The following is a 27,356-nucleotide window of genomic DNA, read 5'->3' on the forward strand; positions in this document are numbered from 1 at the left end:
TTAAGGTTAGGGTTAGGCAGAAGGTTACCAGTGTGGTTAAGGTTAGGGTTAGGCAGAAGGTTACCAGTGTGGTTAGGGTTCGGCAGAAGGTTACCAGTGTGGTTAAAGTTAGGGTTAGGCAGAAGGTTACCAGTGTGGTTAGGGTTAGGCAGAAGGTTACCAGTGTGGTTAAAGTTAGGCAGAAGGTTACCAGTGTGGTTAAAGTTAGGGTTAGGCAGAAGGTTACCAGTGTGGTTAGGGTTAGGCAGAAGGTTACCAGTGTGGTTAGGGTTAGGCAGAAGGTTACCAGTGTGGTTAAGGTTAGGGTTAGACAGAAGGTTACCAGGGTGGTTAAAGTTAGGCAGAAGGTTACCAGTGTGGTTAGAGTTAGGCAGAAGGTTACCAGTGTGGTTAAAGTTAGGGTTAGGCAGAAGGTTACCAGTGTGGTTAGGGTTAGGCAGAAGGTTACCAGTGTGGTTAAGGTTAGGGTTAGGCAGAAGGTTACCAGTGTGGTTAAGGTTAGGCTTAGGCAGAAGGTTACCAGTGTGGTTAAGGTTAGGCAGAAGGTTACCAGTGTGGTTAAGGTTAGGGTTAGGCAGAAGGTTACCAGTGTGGTTAAGGTTAGGGTTAGGCAGAAGGTTACCAGTGTGGTTAAAGTTAGGGTTTGGCAGAAGGTTACCAGTGTGGTTAAGTTTAGGGTTAGGCAGAAGGTTACCAGTGTGGTTAAGTTTAGGGTTAGGCAGAAGGTTACCAGTGTGGTTAAGGTTAGGGTTAGGCAGAAGGTTACCAGTGTGGTTAAGGTTAGGGTTAGGCAGAAGTTTACCAGTGTGGTTAAAGTTAGGCAGAAGGTTACCAGTGTGGTTAAAGTTAGGCAGAAGGTTACCAGTGTGGTTAAAGTTAGGGTTAGGCAGAAGGTTACCAGTGTGGTTAGGGTTAGGCAGAAGGTTCCCAGTGTGGTTAGGGTTAGGCAGAAGGTTACCAGTGTGGTTAAAGTTAGGCAGAAGGTTACCAGTGTGGTTAAAGTTAGGGTTAGGCAGAAGGTTACCAGTGTGGTTAGGGTTAGGGTTAGGCAGAAGGTTACCAGTGTGGTTAGGGTTAGGGTTAGGCAGAAGGTTACCAGTGTGGTTAAGGTTAGGGTTAGACAGAAGGTTACCAGTGTGGTTAAAGTTAGGCAGAAGGTTCCAGTGTGGTTAGAGTTAGGCAGAAGGTTACCAGTGTGGTTAAAGTTAGGGTTAGGCAGAAGGTTACCAGTGTGGTTAGGGTTAGGCAGAAGGTTACCAGTGTGGTTAAGGTTAGGGTTAGGCAGAAGGTTACCAGTGTGGTTAAGGTTAGGGTTAGGCAGAAGGTTACCAGTGTGGTTAAGGTTAGGGTTAGGCAGAAGGTTACCAGGGTGGTTAAAGTTAGGCAGAAGGTTACCAGTGTGGTTAGAGTTAGGCAGAAGGTTACCAGTGTGGTTAAAGTTAGGGTTAGGCAGAAGGTTACCAGTGTGGTTAGGGTTAGGCAGAAGGTTACCAGTGTGGTTAAAGTTAGGGTTAGGCAGAAGGTTACCAGTGTGGTTAAAGTTAGGCAGAAGGTTACCAGTGTGGTTAAGGTTAGGGTTAGGCAGAAGGTTACCAGTGTGGTTAAGGTTAGGCTTAGGCAGAAGGTTACCAGTGTGGTTAAGGTTAGGCAGAAGGTTACCAGTGTGGTTAAGGTTAGGGTTAGGCAGAAGGTTACCAGTGTGGTTAAGGTTAGGGTTAGGCAGAAGGTTACCAGTGTGGTTAAAGTTAGGGTTTGGCAGAAGGTTACCAGTGTGGTTAAGGTTAGGGTTAGGCAGAAGGTTACCCGTGTGGTTAAGTTTAGGGTTAGGCAGAAGGTTACCAGTGTTGTTAAGGTTAGGGTTAGACAGAAGGTTACCAGTGTGGTTAAGTTTAGGGTTAGGCAGAAGGTTACCAGTGTGGTTAAGGTTAGGGTTAGGCAGAAGGTTACCAGTGTGGTTAAGGTTAGGGTTAGGCAGAAGGTTACCAGTGTGGTTAAGGTTAGGCAGAAGGTTACCAGTGTGGTTAAAGTTAGGGTTAGGCAGAAGGTTACCAGTGTGGTTAAAGTTAGGCAGAAGGTTACCAGTGTGGTTAAAGTTAGGCAGAAGGTTACCAGTGTGGTTAAAGTTAGGGTTAGGCAGAAGGTTACCAGTGTGGTTAGGGTTAGGCAGAAGGTTCCCAGTGTGGTTAGGGTTAGGCAGAAGGTTACCAGTGTGGTTAAAGTTAGGCAGAAGGTTACCAGTGTGGTTAAGGTTAGGGTTAGGCAGAAGGTTACCAGTGTGGTTAAGGTTAGGCTTAGGCAGAAGGTTACCAGTGTGGTTAGGGTTAGGCAGAAGGTTACCAGTGTGGTTAAGGTTAGGGTTAGGCAGAAGGTTACCAGTGTGGTTAAGGTTAGGGTTAGGCAGAAGGTTACCAGTGTGGTTAAAGTTAGGGTTTGGCAGAAGGTTACCAGTGTGGTTAAGGTTAGGGTTAGGCAGAAGGTTACCCGTGTGGTTAAGTTTAGGGTTAGGCAGAAGGTTACCAGTGTTGTTAAGGTTAGGGTTAGGCAGAAGGTTACCAGTATGGTTAAGTTTAGGGTTAGGCAGAAGGTTACCAGTGTGGTTAAGGTTAGGGTTAGGCAGAAGGTTACCAGTGTGGTTAAGGTTAGGGTTAGGCAGAAGGTTACCAGTGTGGTTAAGGTTAGGGTTAGGCAGAAGGTTACCAGTGTGGTTAAAGTTAGGGTTAGGCAGAAGGTTACCAGTGTGGTTAAAGTTAGGCAGAAGGTTACCAGTGTGGTTAAAGTTAGGCAGAAGGTTACCAGTGTGGTTAGGGTTAGGCAGAAGGTTCCCAGTGTGGTTAGGGTTAGGCAGAAGGTTCCCAGTGTGGTTAGGGTTAGGCAGAAGGTTAACAGTGTGGTTAAAGTTAGGCAGAAGGTTACCAGTGTGGTTAAAGTTAGGGTTAGGCAGAAGGTTACCAGTGTGGTTAGGGTTAGGGTTAGGCAGAAGGTTACCAGTGTGGTTAGGGTTAGGGTTAGGCAGAAGGTTACCAGTGTGGTTAAGGTTAGGGTTAGACAGAAGGTTACCAGTGTGGTTAAAGTTAGGCAGAAGGTTCCAGTGTGGTTAGAGTTAGGCAGAAGGTTACCAGTGTGGTTAAAGTTAGGGTTAGGCAGAAGGTTACCAGTGTGGTTAGGGTTAGGCAGAAGGTTACCAGTGTGGTTAAGGTTAGGGTTAGGCAGAAGGTTACCAGTGTGGTTAAGGTTAGGGTTAGGCAGAAGGTTACCAGTGTGGTTAAGGTTAGGGTTAGGCAGAAGGTTACCAGGGTGGTTAAAGTTAGGCAGAAGGTTACCAGTGTGGTTAAAGTTAGGGTTAGGCAGAAGGTTACCAGTGTGGTTAGGGTTAGGCAGAAGGTTACCAGTGTGGTTAAGGTTAGGGTTAGGCAGAAGGTTACCAGTGTGGTTAAGGTTAGGCTTAGGCAGAAGGTTACCAGTGTGGTTAAGGTTAGGCAGAAGGTTACCAGTGTGGTTAAGGTTAGGGTTAGGCAGAAGGTTACCAGTGTGGTTAAGGTTAGGGTTAGGCAGAAGGTTACCAGTGTGGTTAAGGTTAGGGTTAGGCAGAAGGTTACCAGTGTGGTTAAAGTTAGGGTTTGGCAGAAGGTTACCAGTGTGGTTAAGGTTAGGGTTAGGCAGAAGGTTACCTGTGTGGTTAAGTTTAGGGTTAGGCAGAAGGTTACCAGTGTTGTTAAGGTTAGGGTTAGACAGAAGGTTACCAGTGTGGTTAAGTTTAGGGTTAGGCAGAAGGTTACCAGTGTGGTTAAGGTTAGGGTTAGGCAGAAGGTTACCAGTGTGGTTAAGGTTAGGGTTAGGCAGAAGGTTACCAGTGTGGTTAAGGTTAGGCAGAAGGTTACCAGTGTGGTTAAAGTTAGGGTTAGGCAGAAGGTTACCAGTGTGGTTAAAGTTAGGCAGAAGGTTACCAGTGTGGTTAAAGTTAGGGTTAGGCAGAAGGTTCCCAGTGTGGTTAGGGTTAGGCAGAAGGTTCCCAGTGTGGTTAGGGTTAGGCAGAAGGTTCCCAGTGTGGTTAGGGTTAGGCAGAAGGTTACCAGTGTGGTTAAAGTTAGGCAGAAGGTTACCAGTGTGGTTAAAGTTAGGGTTAGGCAGAAGGTTACCAGTGTGGTTAGGGTTAGGGTTAGGCAGAAGGTTACCAGTGTGGTTAGGGTTAGGGTTAGGCAGAAGGTTACCAGTGTGGTTAAGGTTAGGGTTAGACAGAAGGTTACCAGTGTGGTTAAAGTTAGGCAGAACGTTACCAGTGTGGTTAGAGTTAGGCAGAAGGTTACCAGTGTGGTTAAAGTTAGGGTTAGGCAGAAGGTTACCAGTGTGGTTAGGGTTAGGCAGAAGGTTACCAGTGTGGTTAAGGTTAGGGTTAGGCAGAAGGTTACCAGTGTGGTTAAGGTTAGGGTTAGGCAGAAGGTTACCAGTGTGGTTAAGGTTAGGGTTAGGCAGAAGGTTACCAGTGTGGTTAAGGTTAGGGTTAGGCAGAAGGTTACCAGTGTGGTAAAGGTTAGGGTTAGGCAGAAGGTTACCAGTGTGGTTAAAGTTAGGGTTTAGCAGAAGGTTACCAGTGAGGTTAAAGTTAGGGTTTAGCAGAAGGTTACCAGTGTGGTTAAGTTTAGGGTTAGGCAGAAGGTTACCAGTGTGGTTAAGGTTAGGGTTAGGCAGAAGGTTACCAGTGTGGTTAAGTTTAGGGTTAGGCAGAAGGTTACCAGTGTGGTTAAGGTTAGGGTTAGGCAGAAGGTTACCAGTGTGGTTAAAGTTAGGCAGAAGGTTACCAGTGTGGTTAAGGTTAGGGTTAGGCAGAAGGTTACCAGTGTGGTTAAAGTTAGGGTTAGGCAGAAGGTTACCAGTGTGGTTAAAGTTAGGCAGAAGGTTACCAGTGTGGTTAAAGTTAGGCAGAAGGTTACCAGTGTGGTTAAAGTTAGGGTTAGGCAGAAGGTTACCAGTGTGGTTAAAGTTAGGCAGAAGGTTACCAGTGTGGTTAAGGTTAGGGTTAGGCAGAAGGTTACCAGTGTGGTTAAGGTTAAGGTTAGGCAGAAGGTTACCAGTGTGGTTAGGGTTAGGCAGAAGGTTACCAGTGTGGTTAAGGTTAGGGTTAGACAGAAGGTTACCAGTGTGGTTAGGGTTAGGCAGAAGGTTACCAGTGTGGTTAAGGTTAGGGTTAGACAGAAGGTTACCAGTGTGGTTAAGGTTAGAGTTAGGCAGAAGGTTACCAGTGTGGTTAGGGTTAGGCAGAAGGTTACCAGTGTGGTTAGGGTTAGGCAGAAGGTTACCAGTGTGGTTAAGGTTAGGGTTAGGCAGAAGGTTACCAGTGTGGTTAAGGTTAGGGTTAGGCAGAAGGTTACCAGTGTGGTTAAGGTTAGGGTTAGGCAGAAGGTTACCAGTGTGGTTAAGGTTAGGGTTAGGCAGAAGGTTACCAGTGTGGTTAAGGTTAGGGTTAGGCAGAAGGTTACCAGTGTGGTTAAGGTTAGGGTTAGGCAGAAGGTTACCAGTGTGGTTAAGGTTAGGGTTAGGCAGAAGGTTACCAGTGTGGTTAAGGTTAGGGTTAGGCAGAAGGTTACCAGTGTGGTTAGAGTTAGGCAGAAGGTTACCAGTGTGGTTAAAGTTAGGGTTAGGCAGAAGGTTACCAGTGTGGTTAGGGTTAGGCAGAAGGTTACCAGTGTGCTTAGGGTTAGGCAGAAGGTTACCAGTGTGGTTAAGGTTAGGGTTAGGCAGAAGGTTACCAGTGTGGTTAAGGTTAGGGTTAGGCAGAAGGTTACCAGTGTGGTTAAGGTTAGGGTTAGGCAGAAGGTTACCAGTGTGGTTAAGGTTAGGGTTAGGCAGAAGGTTACCAGTGTGGTTAAGGTTAGGGTTAGGCAGAAGGTTACCAGTGTGGTTAAAGTTAGGGTTAGGCAGAAGGTTACCAGTGTGGTTAAAGTTAGGGTTTGGCAGAAGGTTACCCGTGTGGTTAAGTTTAGGGTTAGGCAGAAGGTTACCAGTGTGGTTAAGGTTAGGGTTAGGCAGAAGGTTACCAGTGTGGTTAAGTTTAGGGTTAGGCAGAAGGTTACCAGTGTGGTTAAGGTTAGGGTTAGGCAGAAGGTTACCAGTGTGGTTAAGGTTAGAGTTAGGCAGAAGGTTACCAGTGTGGTTAAGGTTAGGGTTAGGCAGAAGGTTACCAGTGTGGTTAAAGTTAGGCAGAAGGTTACCAGTGTGGTTAAGGTTAGGGTTAGGCAGAAGGTTACCAGTGTGGTTAAAGTTAGGGTTAGGCAGAAGGTTACCAGTGTGGTTAAAGTTAGGCAGAAGGTTACCAGTGTGGTTAAGGTTAGGGTTAGGCAGAAGGTTACCAGTGTGGTTAAAGTTAGGCAGAAGGTTACCAGTGTGGTTAAGGTTAGGGTTAGGCAGAAGGTTACCAGTGTGGTTAAGGTTAAGCAGAAGATTACCAGTGTGGTTAGGGTTAGGCAGAAGGTTACCAGTGTGGTTAAGGTTAGGGTTAGGCTGAAGGTTACCAGTGTGGTTAAGGTTAGGGTTAGGCAGAAGGTTACCAGTGTGGTTAAGGTTAGGGTTAGGCAGAAGGTTACCAGTGTGGTTAAGGTTAGGGTTAGGCAGAAGGTTACCAGTGTGGTTAAGTTTAGGGTTAGGCAGAAGGTTACCAGTGTGGTTAAGGTTAGGGTTAGGCAGAAGGTTACCAGTGTGGTTAAGGTTAGGGTTAGGCAGAAGGTTACCAGTGTGGTTAAAGTTAGGCAGAAGGTTACCAGTGTGGTTAAAGTTAGGCAGAAGGTTACCAGTGTGGTTAGGGTTAGGCAGAAGGTTCCCAGTGTGGTTAGGGTTAGGCAGAAGGTTCCCAGTGTGGTTAGGGTTAGGCAGAAGGTTACCAGTGTGGTTAGGGTTAGGCAGAAGGTTCCCAGTGTGGTTAGGGTTAGGCAGAAGGTTCCCAGTGTGGTTAGGGTTAGGCAGAAGGTTACCAGTGTGGTTAAAGTTAGGCAGAAGGTTACCAGTGTGGTTAAAGTTAGGGTTAGGCAGAAGGTTACCAGTGTGGTTAGGGTTAGGGTTAGGCAGAAGGTTACCAGTGTGGTTAGGGTTAGGGTTAGGCAGAAGGTTACCAGTGTGGTTAAGGTTAGGGTTAGACAGAAGGTTACCAGTGTGGTTAAAGTTAGGCAGAAGGTTACCAGTGTGGTTAGAGTTAGGCAGAAGGTTACCAGTGTGGTTAAAGTTAGGGTTAGGCAGAAGGTTACCAGTGTGGTTAAGGTTAGGGTTAGGCAGAAGGTTACCAGTGTGGTTAAAGTTAGGCAGAAGGTTACCAGTGTGGTTAAAGTTAGGGTTAGGCAGAAGGTTACCAGTGTGGTTAGGGTTAGGCAGAAGGTTCCCAGTGTGGTTAGGGTTAGGCAGAAGGTTCCCAGTGTGGTTAGGGTTAGGCAGAAGGTTACCAGTGTGGTTAAAGTTAGGGTTAGGCAGAAGGTTACCAGTGTGGTTAGGGTTAGGCAGAAGGTTACCAGTGTGGTTAGGGTTAGGGTTAGGCAGAAGGTTACCAGTGTGGTTAAGGTTAGGGTTAGACAGAAGGTTACCAGTGTGGTTAAAGTTAGGCAGAAGGTTACCAGTGTGGTTAGAGTTAGGCAGAAGGTTACCAGTGTGGTTAGGGTTAGGCAGAAGGTTCCCAGTGTGGTTAGGGTTAGGCAGAAGGTTACCAGTGTGGTTAGGGTTAGGCAGAAGGTTCCCAGTGTGGTTAGGGTTAGGCAGAAGGTTCCCAGTGTGGTTAGGGTTAGGCAGAAGGTTCCCAGTGTGGTTAGGGTTAGGCAGAAGGTTACCAGTGTGGTTAAGGTTAGGGTTAGGCAGAAGGTTACCAGTGTGGTTAAGGTTAGGGTTAGGCAGAAGGTTCCCAGTGTGGTTAGGGTTAGGGTTAGGCAGAAGGTTACCAGTGTGGTTAAGGTTAGGGTTAGGCAGAAGGTTACCAGTGTGGTTAAGGTTAGGGTTAGGCAGAAGGTTACCAGTGTGGTTAAGGTTAGGGTTAGGCAGAAGGTTACCAGTGTGGTTAAGGTTAGGGTTAGGCAGAAGGTTACCAGTGTGGTTAAAGTTAGGCAGAAGGTTACCAGTGTGGTTAGGGTTAGGCAGAAGGTTCCCAGTGTGGTTAGGGTTAGGCAGAAGGTTCCCAGTGTGGTTAGGGTTAGGCAGAAGGTTACCAGTGTGGTTAGGGTTAGGCAGAAGGTTCCCAGTGTGGTTAGGGTTAGGCAGAAGGTTCCCAGTGTGGTTAGGGTAAGGCAGAAGGTTACCAGTGTGGTTAAAGTTAGGCAGAAGGTTACCAGTGTGGTTAAAGTTAGGGTTAGGCAGAAGGTTACCAGTGTGGTTAGGGTTAGGGTTAGGCAGAAGGTTACCAGTGTGGTTAAGGTTAGGGTTAGACAGAAGGTTACCAGTGTGGTTAAAGTTAGGCAGAAGGTTACCAGTGTGGTTAGAGTTAGGCAGAAGGTTACCAGTGTGGTTAAAGTTAGGGTTAGGCAGAAGGTTACCAGTGTGGTTAAGGTTAGGGTTAGGCAGAAGGTTACCAGTGTGGTTAGGGTTAGGCAGAAGGTTACCAGTGTGGTTATTGTTAGGGTTAGGCAGAAGGTTACCAGTGTGGTTAGGGTTAGGCAGAAGGTTACCAGTGTGGTTAGGGTTAGGGTTAGGCAGAAGGTTACCAGTGTGGTTAAGGTTAGGGTTAGACAGAAGGTTACCAGTGTGTTTAAAGTTAGGCAGAAGGTTACCAGTGTGGTTAAAGTTAGGGTTAGGCAGAAGGTTACCAGTGTGGTTAGGGTTAGGAAGAAGGTTACCAGTGTGGTTAAGGTTAGGGTTAGGCAGAAGGTTACCAGTGTGGTTAAGGTTAGGGTTAGGCAGAAGGTTACCAGTGTGGTTAAGGTTAGGGTTAGGCAGAAGGTTACCAGTGTGGTTAAGGTTAGGGTTAGGCAGAAGGTTACCAGTGTGGTTAAAGTTAGGCAGAAGGTTACCAGTGTGGTTAAAGTTAGGCAGAAGGTTACCAGTGTGGTTAAGATTAGGGTTAGGCAGAAGGTTACCAGTGTGGTTAAAGTTAGGCAGAAGGTTACCAGTGTGGTTAAGGTTAGGGTTAGGCAGAAGGTTACCAGTGTGGTTAAAGTTAGGGTTAGGCAGAAGGTTACCAGTGTGGTTAAAGTTAGGCAGAAGGTTACCAGTGTGGTTAAGGTTAGGGTTAGGCAGAAGGTTACCAGTGTGGTTAAAGTTAGGCAGAAGGTTACCAGTGTGGTTAAGGTTAGGGTTAGGCAGAAGGTTACCAGTGTGGTTAAGGTTAAGGTTAGGCAGAAGGTTACCAGTGTGGTTAGGGTTAGGCAGAAGGTTACCAGTGTGGTTAGGGTTAGGCAGAAGGTTACCAGTGTGGTTAAGGTTAGGGTTAGGCAGAAGGTTACCAGTGTGGTTAAAGTTAAGCAGAAGGTTACCAGTGTGGTTAAGGTTAGGCAGAAGGTTACCAGTGTGGTTAAAGTTAGGGTTAGGCAGAAGTTTACCAGTGTGGTTAAAGTTAGGCAGAAGGTTACCAGTGTGGTTAAGGTTAGGGTTAGGCAGAAGGTTACCAGTGTGGTTAAAGTTAGGGTTAGGCAGAAGGTTACCAGTGTTGTTAAGGTTAGGGTTAGGCAGAAGGTTACCAGTGTGGTTAAGGTTAGGGTTAGGCAGAAGGTTACCAGTGTGGTTAAGGTTAGGGTTAGGCAGAAGGTTACCAGTGTGGTTAAAGTTAGGGTTAGGCAGAAGGTTCCCAGTGTGGTTAGGGTTAGGCAGAAGGTTCCCAGTGTGGTTAGGGTTAGGCAGAAGGTTACCAGTGTGGTTAGGGTTAGGCAGAAGGTTCCCAGTGTGGTTAGGGTTAGGCAGAAGGTTCCCAGTGTGGTTAGGGTAAGGCAGAAGGTTACCAGTGTGGTTAAAGTTAGGCAGAAGGTTACCAGTGTGGTTAAAGTTAGGGTTAGGCAGAAGGTTACCAGTGTGGTTAGGGTTAGGGTTAGGCAGAAGGTTACCAGTGTGGTTAGGGTTAGGGTTAGGCAGAAGGTTACCAGTGTGGTTAAGGTTAGGGTTAGACAGAAGGTTACCAGTGTGGTTAAAGTTAGGCAGAAGGTTACCAGTGTGGTTAGAGTTAGGCAGAAGGTTACCAGTGTGGTTAAAGTTAGGGTTAGGCAGAAGGTTACCAGTGTGGTTAAGGTTAGGGTTAGGCAGAAGGTTACCAGTGTGGTTAAAGTTAGGCAGAAGGTTACCAGTGTGGTTAAAGTTAGGGTTAGGCAGAAGGTTACCAGTGTGGTTAGGGTTAGGCAGAAGGTTACCAGTGTGGTTAGGGTTAGGGTTAGGCAGAAGGTTACCAGTGTGGTTAAGGTTAGGGTTAGACAGAAGGTTACCAGTGTGTTTAAAGTTAGGCAGAAGGTTACCAGTGTGGTTAAAGTTAGGGTTAGGCAGAAGGTTACCAGTGTGGTTAGGGTTAGGAAGAAGGTTACCAGTGTGGTTAAGGTTAGGGTTAGGCAGAAGGTTACCAGTGTGGTTAAGGTTAGGGTTAGGCAGAAGGTTACCAGTGTGGTTAAGGTTAGGGTTAGGCAGAAGGTTACCAGTGTGGTTAAGGTTAGGGTTAGGCAGAAGGTTACCAGTGTGGTTAAAGTTAGGCAGAAGGTTACCAGTGTGGTTAAAGTTAGGCAGAAGGTTACCAGTGTGGTTAAAGTTAGGCAGAAGGTTACCAGTGTGGTTAAAGTTAGGCAGAAGGTTACCAGTGTGGTTAAGATTAGGGTTAGGCAGAAGGTTACCAGTGTGGTTAAAGTTAGGCAGAAGGTTACCAGTGTGGTTAAGGTTAGGGTTAGGCAGAAGGTTACCAGTGTGGTTAAAGTTAGGGTTAGGCAGAAGGTTACCAGTGTGGTTAAAGTTAGGCAGAAGGTTACCAGTGTGGTTAAGGTTAGGGTTAGGCAGAAGGTTACCAGTGTGGTTAAAGTTAGGCAGAAGGTTACCAGTGTGGTTAAGGTTAGGGTTAGGCAGAAGGTTACCAGTGTGGTTAAGGTTAAGGTTAGGCAGAAGGTTACCAGTGTGGTTAGGGTTAGGCAGAAGGTTAGGGTTAGGCAGAAGGTTACCAGTGTGGTTAAGGTTAGGGTTAGGCAGAAGGTTACCAGTGTGGTTAAAGTTAAGCAGAAGGTTACCAGTGTGGTTAAGGTTAGGCAGAAGGTTACCAGTGTGGTTAAGGTTAGGGTTAGGCAGAAGGTTACCAGTGTGGTTAAAGTTAGGCAGAAGGTTACCAGTGTGGTTAAGGTTAGGGTTAGGCAGAAGGTTACCAGTGTGGTTAAAGTTAGGCAGAAGGTTACCAGTGTGGTTAAGGTTAGGGTTAGGCAGAAGGTTACCAGTGTGGTTAAAGTTAGGGTTAGGCAGAAGGTTACCAGTGTTGTTAAGGTTAGGGTTAGGCAGAAGGTTACCAGTGTGGTTAAGGTTAGGGTTAGGCAGAAGGTTACCAGTGTGGTTAAGGTTAGGGTTAGGCAGAAGGTTACCAGTGTGGTTAAAGTTAGGGTTAGGCAGAAGGTTACCAGTGTGGTTAAAGTTAGGGTTTGGCAGAAGGTTACCCGTGTGGTTAAGTTTAGGGTTAGGCAGAAGGTTACCAGTGTGGTTAAGGTTAGGGTTAGGCAGAAGGTTACCAGTGTGGTTAAGGTTAGGGTTAGGCAGAAGGTTACCAGTGTGGTTAAGGTTAGGGTTAGGCAGAAGGTTACCAATGTGGTTAAGGTTAGGGTTAGGCAGAAGGTTACCAGTGTGGTTAAGGTTAGGGTTAGGCAGAAGGTTACCAGTGTGGTTAAGAGTTAGGCAGAAGGTTACCAGTGTGGTTAAGGTTAGGGTTAGGCAGAAGGTTACCAGTGTGGTTAGAGTTAGGCAGAAGGTTACCAGTGTGGTTAAGATTAGGGTTAGGCAGAAGGTTACCAGTGTGGTTAGAGTTAGGCAGAAGGTTACCAGTGTGGTTAAGGTTAGGGTTAGGCAGAAGGTTACCAGTGTGGTTGAGAGTTAGGCAGAAGGTTACCAGTGTGGTTAAGGTTAGGCAGAAGGTTACCAGTGTGGTTAAGGTTAGGGTTAGGCAGAAGGTTACCAGTGTGGTTAAAGTTAGGCAGAAGGTTACCAGTGTGGTTAAGGTTAGGGTTAGGCAGAAGGTTACCAGTGTGGTTAAGGTTAAGGTTAGGCAGAAGGTTACCAGTGTGGTTAGGGTTAGGCAGAAGGTTACCAGTGTGGTTAGGGTTAGGCAGAAGGTTACCAGTGTGGTTAAGGTTAGGGTTAGGCAGAAGGTTACCAGTGTGGTTAAAGTTAAGCAGAAGGTTACCAGTGTGGTTAAGGTTAGGCAGAAGGTTACCAGTGTGGTTAAAGTTAGGGTTAGGCAGAAGTTTACCAGTGTGGTTAAAGTTAGGCAGAAGGTTACCAGTGTGGTTAAGGTTAGGGTTAGGCAGAAGGTTACCAGTGTGGTTAAAGTTAGGCAGAAGGTTACCAGTGTGGTTAAGGTTAGGGTTAGGCAGAATGTTACCAGTGTGGTTAAAGTTAGGGTTAGGCAGAAGGTTACCAGTGTTGTTAAGGTTAGGGTTAGGCAGAAGGTTACCAGTGTGGTTAAGGTTAGGGTTAGGCAGAAGGTTACCAGTGTGGTTAAGGTTAGGGTTAGGCAGAAGGTTACCAGTGTGGTTAAAGTTAGGGTTAGGCAGAAGGTTACCAGTGTGGTTAAAGTTAGGGTTTGGCAGAAGGTTACCCGTGTGGTTAAGTTTAGGGTTAGGCAGAAGGTTACCAGTGTGGTTAAGGTTAGGGTTAGGCAGAAGGTTACCAGTGTGATTAAGTTTAGGGTTAGGCAGAAGGTTACCAGTGTGGTTAAGGTTAGGGTTAGGCAGAAGGTTACCAATGTGGTTAAGGTTAGGGTTAGGCAGAAGGTTACCAGTGTGGTTAAGGTTAGGGTTAGGCAGAAGGTTACCAGTGTGGTTAAAGTTAGGCAGAAGGTTACCAGTGTGGTTAAGGTTAGGGTTAGGCAGAAGGTTACCAGTGTGGTTAAAGTTAGGGTTAGGCAGAAGGTTACCAGTGTGGTTAAGAGTTAGGCAGAAGGTTACCAGTGTGGTTAAGGTTAGGGTTAGGCAGAAGGTTACCAGTGTGGTTAAAGTTAGGCAGAAGGTTACCAGTGTGGTTAAGGTTAGGGTTAGGCAGAAGGTTACCAGTGTGGTTAAGAGTTAGGGTTAGGCAGAAGGTTACCAGTGTGGTTAAAGTTAGGCAGAAGGTTACCAGTGTGGTTAAGGTTAGGGTTAGGCAGAAGGTTACCAGTGTGGTTAAAGTTAGGCAGAAGGTTACCAGTGTGGTTAAGGTTAGGGTTAGGCAGAAGGTTACCAGTGTGGTTAAGGTTAAGGTTAGGCAGAAGATTACCAGTGTGGTTAGGGTTAGGCAGAAGGTTACCAGTGTGGTTAAGGTTAGGGTTAGGCTGAAGGTTACCAGTGTGGTTAAGGTTAGGGTTAGGCAGAAGGTTACCAGTGTGGTTAAGGTTAGGGTTAGGCAGAAGGTTACCAGTGTGGTTAAGGTTAGGGTTAGGCAGAAGGTTACCAGTGTGGTTAAGTTTAGGGTTAGGCAGAAGGTTACCAGTGTGGTTAAGGTTAGGGTTAGGCAGAAGGTTACCAGTGTGGTTAAGGTTAGGGTTAGGCAGAAGGTTACCAGTGTGGTTAAGGTTAGGGTTAGGCAGAAGGTTACCAGTGTGGTTAAAGTTAGGCAGAAGGTTACCAGTGTGGTTAGGGTTAGGCAGAAGGTTCCCAGTGTGGTTAGGGTTAGGCAGAAGGTTCCCAGTGTGGTTAGGGTTAGGCAGAAGGTTCCCAGTGTGGTTAGGGTTAGGCAGAAGGTTCCCAGTGTGGTTAGGGTTAGGCAGAAGGTTCCCAGTGTGGTTAGGGTTAGGCAGAAGGTTCCCAGTGTGGTTAGGGTTAGGCAGAAGGTTACCAGTGTGGTTAAGGTTAGGGTTAGGCAGAAGGTTACCAGTGTGGTTAAAGTTAGGGTTAGGCAGAAGGTTACCAGTGTTGTTAAGGTTAGGGTTAGGCAGAAGGTTACCAGTGTGGTTAAGGTTAGGGTTAGGCAGAAGGTTACCAGTGTGGTTAAGGTTAGGGTTAGGCAGAAGGTTACCAGTGTGGTTAAAGTTAGGGTTAGGCAGAAGGTTACCAGTGTGGTTAAAGTTAGGGTTTGGCAGAAGGTTACCCGTGTGGTTAAGTTTAGGGTTAGGCAGAAGGTTACCAGTGTGGTTAAGGTTAGGGTTAGGCAGAAGGTTACCAGTGTGGTTAAGTTTAGGGTTAGGCAGAAGGTTACCAGTGTGGTTAAGGTTAGGGTTAGGCAGAAGGTTACCAATGTGGTTAAGGTTAGGGTTAGGCAGAAGGTTACCAGTGTGGTTAAGGTTAGGGTTAGGCAGAAGGTTACCAGTGTGGTTAAAGTTAGGCAGAAGGTTACCAGTGTGGTTAAGGTTAGGGTTAGGCAGAAGGTTACCAGTGTGGTTAAAGTTAGGGTTTGGCAGAAGGTTACCCGTGTGGTTAAGTTTAGGGTTAGGCAGAAGGTTACCAGTGTGGTTAAGGTTAGGGTTAGGCAGAAGGTTACCAGTGTGGTTAAAGTTAGGGTTAGGCAGAAGGTTACCAGTGTGGTTAAAGTTAGGGTTTGGCAGAAGGTTACCCGTGTGGTTAAGTTTAGGGTTAGGCAGAAGGTTACCAGTGTGGTTAAGGTTAGGGTTAGGCAGAAGGTTACCAGTGTTGTTAAGGTTAGGGTTAGGCAGAAGGTTACCAGTGTGGTTAAGGTTAGGGTTAGGCAGAAGGTTACCAGTGTGGTTAAGGTTAGGGTTAGGCAGAAGGTTACCAGTGTGGTTAAAGTTAGGGTTAGGCAGAAGGTTACCAGTGTGGTTAAAGTTAGGGTTTGGCAGAAGGTTACCCGTGTGGTTAAGTTTAGGGTTAGGCAGAAGGTTACCAGTGTGGTTAAGGTTAGGGTTAGGCAGAAGGTTACCAGTGTGGTTAAGTTTAGGGTTAGGCAGAAGGTTACCAGTGTGGTTAAGGTTAGGGTTAGGCAGAAGGTTACCAGTGTGGTTAAGGTTAGGGTTAGGCAGAAGGTTACCAGTGTGGTTAAGGTTAGGGTTAGGCAGAAGGTTACCAGTGTGGTTAAAGTTAGGCAGAAGGTTACCAGTGTGGTTAAGGTTAGGGTTAGGCAGAAGGTTACCAGTGTGGTTAAAGTTAGGGTTAGGCAGAAGGTTACCAGTGTGGTTAAAGTTAGGCAGAAGGTTACCAGTGTGGTTAAGGTTAGGGTTAGGCAGAAGGTTACCAGTGTGGTTAAAGTTAGGCAGAAGGTTACCAGTGTGGTTAAGGTTAGGGTTAGGCAGAAGGTTACCAGTGTGGTTAAAGTTAGGGTTAGGCAGAAGGTTACCAGTGTGGTTAAAGTTAGGCAGAAGGTTACCAGTGTGGTTAAGGTTAGGGTTAGGCAGAAGGTTACCAGTGTGGTTAAAGTTAGGCAGAAGGTTACCAGTGTGGTTAAGGTTAGGGTTAGGCAGAAGGTTACCAGTGTGGTTAAGGTTAAGGTTAGGCAGAAGATTACCAGTGTGGTTAGGGTTAGGCAGAAGGTTACCAGTGTGGTTAAGGTTAGGGTTAGGCTGAAGGTTACCAGTGTGGTTAAGGTTAGGGTTAGGCAGAAGGTTACCAGTGTGGTTAAGGTTAGGGTTAGGCAGAAGGTTACCAGTGTGGTTAAGGTTAGGGTTAGGCAGAAGGTTACCAGTGTGGTTAAGTTTAGGGTTAGGCAGAAGGTTACCAGTGTGGTTAAGGTTAGGGTTAGGCAGAAGGTTACCAGTGTGGTTAAGGTTAGGGTTAGGCAGAAGGTTACCAGTGTGGTTAAGGTTAGGGTTAGGCAGAAGGTTACCAGTGTGGTTAAAGTTAGGCAGAAGGTTACCAGTGTGGTTAGGGTTAGGCAGAAGGTTCCCAGTGTGGTTAGGGTTAGGCAGAAGGTTCCCAGTGTGGTTAGGGTTAGGCAGAAGGTTCCCAGTGTGGTTAGGGTTAGGCAGAAGGTTACCAGTGTGGTTAAAGTTAGGCAGAAGCTTACCAGTGTGGTTAAAGTTAGGGTTAGGCAGAAGGTTACCAGTGTGGTTAGGGTTAGGGTTAGGCAGAAGGTTCCCAGTGTGGTTAGGGTTAGACAGAAGGTTACCAGTGTGGTTAAAGTTAGGCAGAAGGTTACCAGTGTGGTTAGAGTTAGGCAGAAGGTTACCAGTGTGGTTAAAGTTAGGGTTAGGCAGAAGGTTACCAGTGTGGTTAAGGTTAGGGTTAGGCAGAAGGTTACCAGTGTGGTTAAAGTTAGGCAGAAGGTTACCAGTGTGGTTAAAGTTAGGGTTAGGCAGAAGGTTACCAGTGTGGTTAGGGTTAGGCAGAAGGTTCCCAGTGTGGTTAGGGTTAGGCAGAAGGTTACCAGTGTCGTTAAAGTTAGGCAGAAGGTTACCAGTGAGGTTAAAGTTAGGGTTAGGCAGAAGGTTACCAGTGTGGTTAGGGTTAGGCAGAAGGTTACCAGTGTGGTTAAGGTTAGGGTTAGGCAGAAGGTTACCAGTGTGGTTAAGGTTAGGGTTAGGCAGAAGGTTACCAGTGTGGTTAAGGTTAGGGTTAGGCAGAAGGTTACCAGTGTGGTTAAGGTTAGGGTTAGGCAGAAGGTTACCAGTGTGGTTAAGGTTAGGGTTAGGCAGAAGGTTACCAGTGTGGTTAAGGTTAGGGTTAGGCAGAAGGTTACCAGTGTGGTTAAAGTTAGGGTTAGGCAGAAGGTTACCAGTGTGGTTAAAGTTAGGCAGAAGGTTACCAGTGTGGTTAAGGTTAGGGTTAGGCAGAAGGTTACCAGTGTGGTTAAAGTTAGGCAGAAGGTTACCAGTGTGGTTAAGGTTAGGCAGAAGGTTACCAGTGTGGTTAAAGTTAGGGTTAGGCAGAAGGTTACCAGTGTGGTTAAGGTGAGGGTTAGGCAGAAGGTTACCAGTGTGGTTAAAGTTAGGCAGAAGGTTACCAGTGTGGTTAAGGTTAGGGTTAGGCAGAAGGTTACCAGTGTGGTTAAGGTTAAGGTTAGGCAGAAGGTTACCAGTGTGGTTAGGGTTAGGCAGAAGGTTACCAGTGTGGTTAGGCTTAGGCAGAAGGTTACCAGTGTGGTTAAGGTTAGGGTTAGGCAGAAGGTTACCAGTGTGGTTAAAGTTAGGCAGAAGGTTACCAGTGTGGTTAAGGTTAGGCAGAAGGTTACCAGTGTGGTTAAAGTTAGGGTTAGGCAGAAGCTTACCAGTGTGGTTAAAGTTAGGCAGAAGGTTACCAGTGTGGTTAAGGTTAGGGTTAGGCAGAAGGTTACCAGTGTGGTTAAAGTTAGGCAGAAGGTTACCAGTGTGGTTAAGGTTAGGGTTAGGCAGAAGGTTACCAGTGTGGTTAAAGTTAGGGTTAGGCAGAAGGTTACCAGTGTGGTTAAAGTTAGGCAGAAAGTTACCAGTGTGGTTAGGGTTAGGCAGAAGGTTACCAGTGTGGTTAAAGTTAGGCAGAAGGTTACCAGTGTGGTTAAAGTTAGGCAGAAAGTTACCAGTGTGGTTAGGGTTAGGCAGAAGGTTACCAGTGTGGTTAAAGTTAGGCAGAAGGTTACCAGTGTGGTTAAAGTTAGGCAGAAGGTTACCCGTGTGGTTAAAGTTAGGCAGAAGGTTACCAGTGTGGTTAAAGTTAGGCGGGGTTTAAGATTTTGTGGCTATGGTAACTAGTGACGACCGGCCTGGAGTCCTGGAGGCAGGTAGCCATTGTTGTAGCTTCCCTTCCGCTCCACACAGGAAGTCCTTACCCTTCCCAACCCTTAGTGAACGCTGTCTCTCACACAGCCTGTGATCCCCATCCGTCCGTCCGCCCGCCCAACCACCAGACCCTACACCCTGTCAGTCTGTCCCACTAGGCTAGGACACCTTCCTAATATTGAATTGCATCCCCCCCCTTTTGCTCTTAGAACAGCCTCAATTCATCAGGACATGGACTCTACGAGGTGTTGAAAGCGTTCCACAGGGATGCTGGTCCATGTTGACTCCAATGCTTCCCACAGTTGTGTCCAGTTGGCTGGATGTCCTTTGGGTGGTGGACCATTCTTGATACACACATGAAACTGTTTGAGGGTGGAAAAACCCAGCAGCGTTGCAGTTCTTGACACAAACCGGTGCGCCTGGCACCTACTACCATTCCCCGTTCAAAGGCACTTAAATATTTTGTCTTGCCTATTCACCTTCTGAATGACACACACACACACACACACACACACACACACACACACACACACACACACACACACACACACACACACACACACACACACACACTCCATGTCTCAAAGCTTAAAAAGCCTGTCTCCTTCCCTTCATCTACACTGATTGAAGTGGATTTAACAAGTGACATCAATAAGGGACTTTAACCTGGAATCACCTGGTCAGTCTGTCATGGAAAGAGCAGGTGTTCTTAATGTTTTGTCCACTCACTGTATATCTCCATTATGAGTGGAAATAATTTAGAAATTCAAATCAAAATTCAAAAATCCCTTGGTGCTGATTTGCTTGTGTTTTTAGTTTTATGTCAGTTGGGGAACTCTGCCCCAGGTGTTCTACCCCCCTGTACTATATAGGACAGAGTAAAGAGGAAGGGTTTGTTCCACGTCACCAGGAAGTGGTCCATTTCAGTTCCATGTGTTCTGTTTTCAGAAAGCTAACCGTCCTGTTACACTCTCCATTCAACTCCAGTCCTGGTAAACACTCTCCAGTCAACTCCAGTCCTGGTAAACATTCTCCATTCAACTCCAGTCCTGGTAAACACTCTCCATTCAACTCCAGTCCTGGTAAACACTCTCCATTCAACTCCAGTCCTGGTAAACATTCTCCATTCAACTCCAGTCCTGGTAAACACTATCCAGTCAACTCCAGTCCTGGTAAACACTCTCCATTCAACTCCAGTCCTGGTAAACACTCTCCATTCAACTCCAGTCCTGGTAAACATTCTCCATTCAACTCCAGTCCTGGTAAACACTCTCCAGTCAACTCCAGTCCTGGTAAACATTCTCCATTCAACTCCAGTCCTGGTAAACACTCTCCATTCAACTCCAGTCCTGGTAAACACTCTCCATTCAACTCCAGTCCTGGTAAATATTCTCCATTCAACTCCAGTCCTGGTAAACACTCTCCATTCAACTCCAGTCCTGGTAAACACTCTCCATTCAACTCCAGTCCTGGTAAACACTCTCCATTCAACTCCAGTCCTGGTAAACACTCTCCATTCAACTCCAGTCCTGGTAAACACACTCCAGTCATCTCCAGTCCTGGTAAACACTCTCCAGTCAACTCCAGTCCTGGTAAACACTCTCCAGTCAACTCCAGTCCTGGTAAACACTCTCCAGTCAACTCCAGTCCTGGTAAACACTCTCCAGTCAACTCCAGTCCTGGTAAACATTCTCCAGTCAACTCCAGTCCTGGTAAACACTCTCCAGTCAACTCCAGTCCTGGTAAACATTCTCCATTCAACTCCAGTCCTGGTAAACACTCTCCATTCAACTCCAGTCCTGGTAAACACACTCCAATCCTGGTAAACGCTCTCCATTCAACTCCAGTCCTGGTAAACACACTCCAGTCCTGGTAAACACACTCACACCATTGAGTTATATGATCCATTCTTAGATCCTTCAGGATGATTTGGACATGAAGTGTGAAAATGCTAATATAGATACCAACGACATGCATTGGATCTGTGCCACAAATAATTAAAAGTTACCAATTGAAAACAGTGGACAATAAAACCAATGCATGGATTGCTGTCATACCTTGTCCATAGACTGCTGACAGGGTAAGGAAACGCCTTCCCTGTGGCTCAGTTGGTAGAGCATGGTGTTTGCAACGCCAGCATGGTGTGTGCAACGCCAGGGTTGTGGGTTCAATTCCCACGGGGGGCCAGTGCACAAAAAAAAAAAAATGCATGAACAGAAAATGAAATGTATGTATTCACTACTGTAAGTCGCTCTGGATAAGTGTGTCTGCTAAATGACTAAAATGTAAAATGTAAAAAAATGGAAACCAATGTAATTTGTGTGAAGTATCCCTTTAACACCCGGGAACAGCACCATCTAGTGGTCAGAACCTAGTAATATCAGGATGTAGGCAAGGACGTAAACCTAACAACTTCAATGACTCATTTCTCTGAACAGGACAACGAAAACAACCAAATTCACTGAGAAAACATAACATAGGACGAAGAAACAATACTCCAAGCCGCAGCGCCATACTACTTATCAGACACAGAACTGATACTATAGTTGTTGCGGTGGTATTGGCATGCATTGGGGTGTGGGGCATAGCCGTGGAGGTGCTGTTCAATAAAATACCTTAAAACATATATTTTTAAACAACAACAACAAAAAAAGGGGATGATCATGTCTGTAAGCCAGACAACAGCAGACCAAGCATGGTTCCAGTGTCTGATTAATGACAGACCAGAGTGTTGACAGGCCTTTCTCAGGGAGGTGTGTGGGTGTTACCTACAGATTGTTAGAGCAGAGGCACTGTTCTGCTGACTGCTACTGTGTGTGTGTGTGTGTGTGTGTGTGTGTGTGTGTGTGTGTGTGTGTGTGTGTGTGTGGGAGTCACCTTGACTGCGAAGCTGCACTTGCCGCCGCGGACCGCCTCTTCGTCTGTCTGCCACTGGTGCGGTCGGCTAGACTCAGGAACGTACACGTCTTTCTTCCGCCGGAAACTCTGCCGTAGCTTATTCATCCTGAACCTCCTGAGAGAGAGAAAGTTGGAGAGAGGGGGGGAAAGGGACAGAGGGAGAAAGGGCGCGATAAGGGAAAGGGGGAAAGGGCGCGATAAGGGAAAGAGGAGGAAAAGGCACGAGAAGAGACAGAGCGAGAGAAGAGAGAGAGCTGTGTATGAGAGGATGCCACTGGATAAAAGACAGGAAGTATTACACCAACAGCTCTAAGCAGACAAGACAACACCAAAACAACTCAGTGGGTGTGTTCTACGGTGGGGAAGGAAGTCAGTCCAGAGACCAGTGTTTCCGCGACAGTCATCATAGCCGCAACGCCCGAAACATAAGGAACGTGAACAAATATTTATTCTGCAGGCGCACTTTGAAGATGCTGAAACAGTCCACGTTTCCGCTGCAGACAAAACCAGTAATGATTAAGCCATTTGGCTTTTGTTATTGTGTGTTCTATACAAGATACATATTCCTATCGAGGCACATTATCGTTATGAGAAATAGGAGAGGGATCCCAGAATCGAATATAGGCAGAAAAAATATAATATATTTATTTAGTAGACTTACCAGAGGCACCGGTTTACAACTTATATGGCCTGAGTTTGGTATAATGAACGAAAACCAGAATTAATGTAATAATTAACTGATAACTGAATTATTGAAAACAAACAGGCCTACCTGCTTGCGCTTTGTGGAGGCTGTGCGCTAGGCTTGGGCGGTATACCGTGTGTACACAGTTGAAGTCGGAAGTTTAAATGCATTTGGCTAAGGTGTATGTAAACTCCGTTTTTTCCACAATTCCTGACATTTAATCCTAGTTAAAATTCCCTGTTTTAGGTCAGTTAGGATCACCACTTTATTTTAAGAATGTGAAATATCAGAATAATAGTAGAGAAAATGATTTATTTCAGCTTTCATCACATTCCCAGTGGGTCAGGAGTTTACATACACTCAATTAGTATTTGGTAGCATTGCCTTTAAATTGTTTAACTTGGGTCAAACGTTTTGGGTAGCCTTCCACAAGCTTCCCACAATAAGTTGGGTGCATTTTGGCCCGTTCCTCCTGACAGAGCTGGTGTAACTGAGTCATGTTTGTAGGCCTCTTTGCTCGGACATGCTTTTTCAGTTCTGCCCACAAATTTTCTATAGGATTGAGGTCAGGGCTTTGTGATGGCCACTCCAATACCTTGACCTTGTTGTCCTTAAGCCATTTTGCCACGACTTTGGAAGTATGCTTGGGGTCATTGTCCATTTGGAAGACCCATTTGCGACCTAGCTTTAACTGACTTAACTGACTAATGTCTTGAGATGTTGCTTCAATATAGCCACATAATTTTCTTCCTCATGATGCCATCTATTTTGTGATGTGCACCAGTCCCTCCTGCAGCAAAGCACCCCCACAACATGATGCTGCCACCCCCGTGCTTCGCGGTTAGGATGGTGTTCTTTGGCTTGCAAGCCTCCCCCTTTTTCCTCCAAACATAATGATGGTCATTATGGCCAAACAGTTCTATTTTTGTTTCATCAGACCAGAGGACATTTCTCCAAAAAGTACGATCTTTGTCCCCATGTGCAGTTGCAAACCGTAGTCTGGCTTTTTTATGGCGGTTTTGGAGCAGTGGCTTCTTCCTTGTTGAGCGGCCTTTCAGGTTATGTCGATATAGGACTCGTTTTACTATGGATATAGATACTTTTGTGCCTGTTTCCTCCAGCATCTTCACAAGATCCTTTGCGGAGTGGTTGAAAAATGAGTTTTAATGACTCCAACCTAAGTGTATGTAAACTTCCGACTACAACTGTACCTGGGTATTTGCCAAAATATGTTTTTTCAGAAGCGTCAAAACTATTTCTTTGAATTTTTCCAATACATTGTTATATTTGTAGCTAATTTTTAAGACAACACCTGCAGTCAACTTGTGCAATACATTTCACCTGCCACATTATTTTACATGAAGTTTACTGTCGTTCCCCAGAACAGCTGAGCCAGTCGCATGTTTGTTTGTTTGTTTGTAAATAGCTCAACGGTAGACATAGAGCTCTGCATCTATAGGAGAGCCCATAGAGTTCTCAATCTATAGGAGAGCCCGTAGAGTTCTCTATCTATAGGAGAGCCCATAGACTTCTGCATCTATAGGAGAGCCCATAGACTTCTGCATCTATAGGAGAGCCCATAGACTTCTGCATCTATAGGAGAGCCCATAGACTTCTGCATCTATAGGAGAGCCCATAGACTTCTGCATCTATAGGAGAGCCCATAGACTTCTGCATCTATAGGAGAGCCCATAGAGCTCTGCATCTATAGGAGAGCCCATAGAGCTCTGCATCTATAGGAGAGCCCATAGAGCTCTGCATCTATAGGAGAGCCCATAGAGCTCTGCATCTATAGGAGAGCCCATAGAGCTCTGCATCTATAGGAGAGCCCATAGAGCTCTGCATCTATAGGAGAGCCCATAGAGTTCTGCATCTATAGGAGAGCCCATAGACTTCTGCATCTATAGGAGCCCATAGAGTTCTGCATCTATAGGAGAGCCCGTAGAGTTCTGCATCTATAAGAGAGCCCATAGAGTTCTGCATCTATAAGAGAGCCCATAGAGTTCTGCATCTATAGGAGAGCCCATAGAGTTCTGCATCTATAGGAGAGCCCATAGAGTTCTGCATCTATAGGAGAGCCCGTAGAGTTCTGCATCTATAAGAGAGCCCATAGAGTTCTGCATCTATAAGAGAGCCCATAGAGTTCTGCATCTATAAGAGAGCCCATAGAGTTCTGCATCTATAGGAGAGGCCATAGAGTTCTGTATCTGTTGGTGAGTCTCTGTTGTGTAGCACATGAGGTGAAGTTACTCTGGGATGTAATTCACTACTAAATGTTTGCCATCAGATATCTGATAACTTCTTTCTGTCAGTAGTCAGAGTGCCATGTTTTCCCTGTGCTTCCTGTTAGCGCTTTTTTCTACCGTTCTTCTCTGCATTTTCTAAAGTATGAATTTCGCTATTAGTTTGTACAAATGTTGTTATGCATTCCGCTAATTTAGGCCCAATGGGCTTTTCTTGTGTTTCTATCACCCCCTTGTGTGCTATGCCGGTAATAGCATAAATCCCAGGATGAGACCAGGTCTGGATAACAAGCCTACTGTGTAACTGGGAATTTGACTGGTGCAGTGACGCTTCTTTTCACCACGGTGTTGTAGCCTTGTCGTTTCCTTCCCATTTCTCCTGTTAGGTCCACGTTAGCCATTTTAGCGTGAGCTAGGCTATCCAGGGAAAGAAAACATGGCAACATAAGCTCTGAGAGTGGACCAATTAGAACGTTTTAGCATCACACAAATAAGAGACAGATCCCTGCACACTCTGAATGCATGGCTGATCGTGTATTATCTGGATATAAAAATGTTTCTGTTTTGTTTTTTAGTCCCGATGCAGGACTAGTAATGATTAGCCCAAAAGGTGTAAATGCAGATAGAACAGACTGGGGTTGGCTAAGTTAATATTAAAACTGTTTAGCCTTTGATACAGCACTTTCGTTTCTACCCACAATGATAATTTCACAGATATCCTACTAAAAAATGACCACATGGACTCACAGTAAACAGTGGACTCATGGTCAAAAACTCACAGTAAACAACTATAGAATCAGCTGATATGGCATCACCACCTGCTGAGGAAACATCATTTGTTTAGTTTTGACCATTTTTTTTGTTGTTGTTTTTTTTATAACATTTATTAATGTGATTTTGATTTTATTAAAATGCCTGCGTGGACTCCCTATCTAGCTTAGTGACTATATTGCAAACCACAGGTACATGTAGTCGGGGGGGCAGTCAGCACAGGGGGGGGGGGGGGCAGTAGTAACTGTAGGATTCCAACGTGCAGGACAGAACTTTTTCAGTCAATCTTCTCTGTGAAAGGAGTACGACTCTGGAATAATAATGTTCCGGATGACATTAAGAATTTGCAAAAATCTCGATGAGTTTAAACAAAATTAAAAACCTGGCTCAAATTGCGGCAAACATGTGATCACTTACAGACCTCTTAATAAGAGGGTTTCTGGAAGTGGATAATGTCAGGTTCTGCACTAGAGGGAAATGGCTATTTTCCATCAGCCTGGGTTTTTTTTTTTGTCGTGACTTGGCTTGTGTTTGGGAAACTGTATGGTTAGTATTTCTTTGCTCTTTTTGTTTGTTGTTGTTGTGTGTTTAAATGAATGTGTATGTACTTATATGAATTTATGTACAGAGCTTTTGGAAAATGTTCAGACCACTTGACTTTTTCCACATTTTGTTACGTTACAGCCTTATTAAACATTGATTAAATCCTACCCCCTCATCCATCTACACACAATACCCCGTAATGACAAAGCAAAAACATGTTTTTAGACAGAAAAACATAATGCTCTGGCATACACTGTCAACTTGTGGGACCTTATACAGACAGGTGTGTGCCTTTCCAAATCATGTACAATCAATTGAATTTACCACAGGTGGACTCCAATCAAGTTGTAGAAACATCTCAAGGATGATCAATGGAAACAGGATGCACCTGAGCTCAATTTCGGCAGGTAGCCTAGTGGTTAGAGCATTGGGATCGCCCCCTCCCTTCTCTCCCGCTCACCCTCCCACTCTCGGTCGCTGCCTCCCCTCTCCCCCACCCTCGCTTCCCTCTCCCTCGCTCCTTTCCGCCCACTCCCTCGTGCTCCCTCTCACCCCCCCGCTCGCTCCCCTCTCCCCTTACTCCTTTCCTCCTGCCCACCCGCTCCACACTTGTTTATTTAGGTCATGTCATGTCTCAGCCCACTGCAGAGCTTAGGCAGGCGCCTGTCACTGCAGAAAGAGACATGAAGAGGGGAGGAAAAGTAAACACAGCTTCTTTGCCACAACAAACCCACGACCTCTGGACCATCTTGTAATGTTACCACCTGTCTTATCCAACCACTAGGCCACGTTACTGACTGGTAACAGCCTGCATACTTTCTCTCCCACTCACTCACTCGCTCCTCCTCCCCCTGACTCTCTCTGCAGCCGAGCACAGCACCAACTAGTACAGTGGCGTACAGCACAGCCCCGCCTGGTACAGAGGCGTACAGCACGGCCCCGCCTGGTACAGCGGGGTACAGCACGGCACCGCCTGGTACAGCGGCGTACAGCACGGCCCCGCCTGGTACAGCGGCGTACAGCACGGCCCCGCCTGGTACAGCGGGGTACAGCACAGCCCCGCCTGGTACAGCGGCGTACAGCACAGCACCGCCTGGTACAGCACAGCACCGCCTGGTACAGCGGCGTACAGCACCGCCTGGTACAGCGGCGTACAGCACCGCCTGGTACAGCGGCTACAGCACAGCACTGCCTGGAACAGCAGCGTACAGCACAGCACCGCCTGGTACAGTGGTGTACAGCACAGCAAATCAAGCCCTGCAGGAGCTGTCACAGCCACAGATAGTTCAGAGCCATGAGGAGGACTCTCTCCTCTTAATGAGCCCAGTACTGAGGGGCCTTTAAGACTGGGGCTCCCACCAGGACAGAGAAGGGGGGTGGAGAGAGCGAGACACACAGAGCGAGACACACACAGAGCGAGACAGAGACACCGAGACAGACACCGAGACAGTACTGGACCATGCTCTCACACCATACCATCCTTCAGTTACTGACTGACAAACAGACATGAACTTTCACTATTTTACTGATCAGAGGGAAAGAAAGAGAAGAGGACTGAGCAAGAGGGAGGAAGAGAGAGAGGGAGCAGAGCAGAGAAGAGGACTGAGCAAGAGGGAGGAAGGGAGAGAGGGAGCAGAGAAGAGAACTGAGAAAGAGGGAGGAAGAGAGAGAGGGAGCAGAGCAGAGAAGAGGACTGAGCAAGAGGGAGGAAGGGAGAGAGGGAGCAGAGCAGAGGACTGAGAAAGAGGGAGGAAGGGAGAGAGGGAGCAGAGAAGAGAACTGAGAAAGAGGGAGGAAGGGAGAGAGGGAGCAGAGAAGAGAACTGAGAAAGAGGGAGGAAGGGAGAGAGGGAGGGAGCAGAGCAGAGAAGAGGACCGAGCAAAAGGGAGGAAGGGAGAGAGAGAGCAGAGAAGAGGGTAGCTGTAGCACCACTGCAGATGTCCTGTGCCCAGCCCAGTACTATTTAAATAATCTCCCAGGAATGGAAAACTGATTAAACCCTACAGAAGGATCCTAGGGAAGAGTAGAGCGGGAAAGAGAAAGTTGGGGGGGGGAGAGAGAGGGGGAGTAGGAAAGAGAGAGAGGAGGGAGAGGAAGAGAGAGAGGAAGAGAGAGAGAGGACATTTAACAACTCTACAGAACTCTAATTGCTAGCACCGTCTACAGTATTCTGTCAGTGTGTGTGACTCAGACACTGCAGTCTGCACTGCAACACAAAACCAGCAAACCAACATATTACAGCGTATCTTAGAAACCCATTTACACAAAACACGGTATCAGCATCAAACCCACAAATCACGCCTACATAGTAACCCACGGCCCAGTGACATCACACAGAGAGAGAACACTAAGTCAAGGTGGAACATGGCCGGGGATAGTAGCTCTGGAGAGGAGACACACATGAAAGAAAGAATTAGAGAAATGTCGTTACCGCGGTAATCCAATTTTCCGGCATGCTCAGCGCCTGGGCTGGTTACGT

The 27,356-nt window shown here is 46.4% G+C and overlaps 2 protein-coding genes across 3 annotated transcripts in view; both read right to left on the reverse strand.

Annotated features, from left to right (window-relative positions):
- The window catches only part of numb (NUMB endocytic adaptor protein), a 228,040-nt gene that overhangs the window by 161,399 nt on the left and 39,285 nt on the right, over positions 1 to 27,356 (reverse strand). For both annotated transcript variants that reach the window (XM_045723764.1, XM_045723763.1), the window contains exon 2: positions 20,615 to 20,750. In XM_045723764.1, coding sequence (XP_045579720.1) covers positions 20,615 to 20,740 — 126 coding nt within the window. In that variant the 5' untranslated portion in view covers positions 20,741 to 20,750. The remainder of the gene's footprint in view (positions 1 to 20,614; positions 20,751 to 27,356) is intronic.
- Positions 18,431 to 19,806, reverse strand: LOC106592179 (uncharacterized). The gene has a single exon (XM_014183493.2). The coding sequence runs from the start codon at positions 19,712 to 19,714 to the stop codon at positions 18,887 to 18,889; it is 828 nt and encodes a 275-aa protein (XP_014038968.1). The 5' UTR covers positions 19,715 to 19,806; the 3' UTR covers positions 18,431 to 18,886.

This window comes from Salmo salar, chromosome ssa09, assembly GCF_905237065.1.
Source record: "Salmo salar chromosome ssa09, Ssal_v3.1, whole genome shotgun sequence".
NCBI classification, from domain to species: Eukaryota; Metazoa; Chordata; class Actinopteri; order Salmoniformes; family Salmonidae; genus Salmo; species Salmo salar.

Bases quoted from the DNA above. Each gene is read 5' to 3' on its own strand.
- LOC106592179 (XM_014183493.2), bottom strand. From the start codon at position 19,714: ATGCATGTCGTTGGTATCTATATTAGCATTTTCACACTTCATGTCCAA.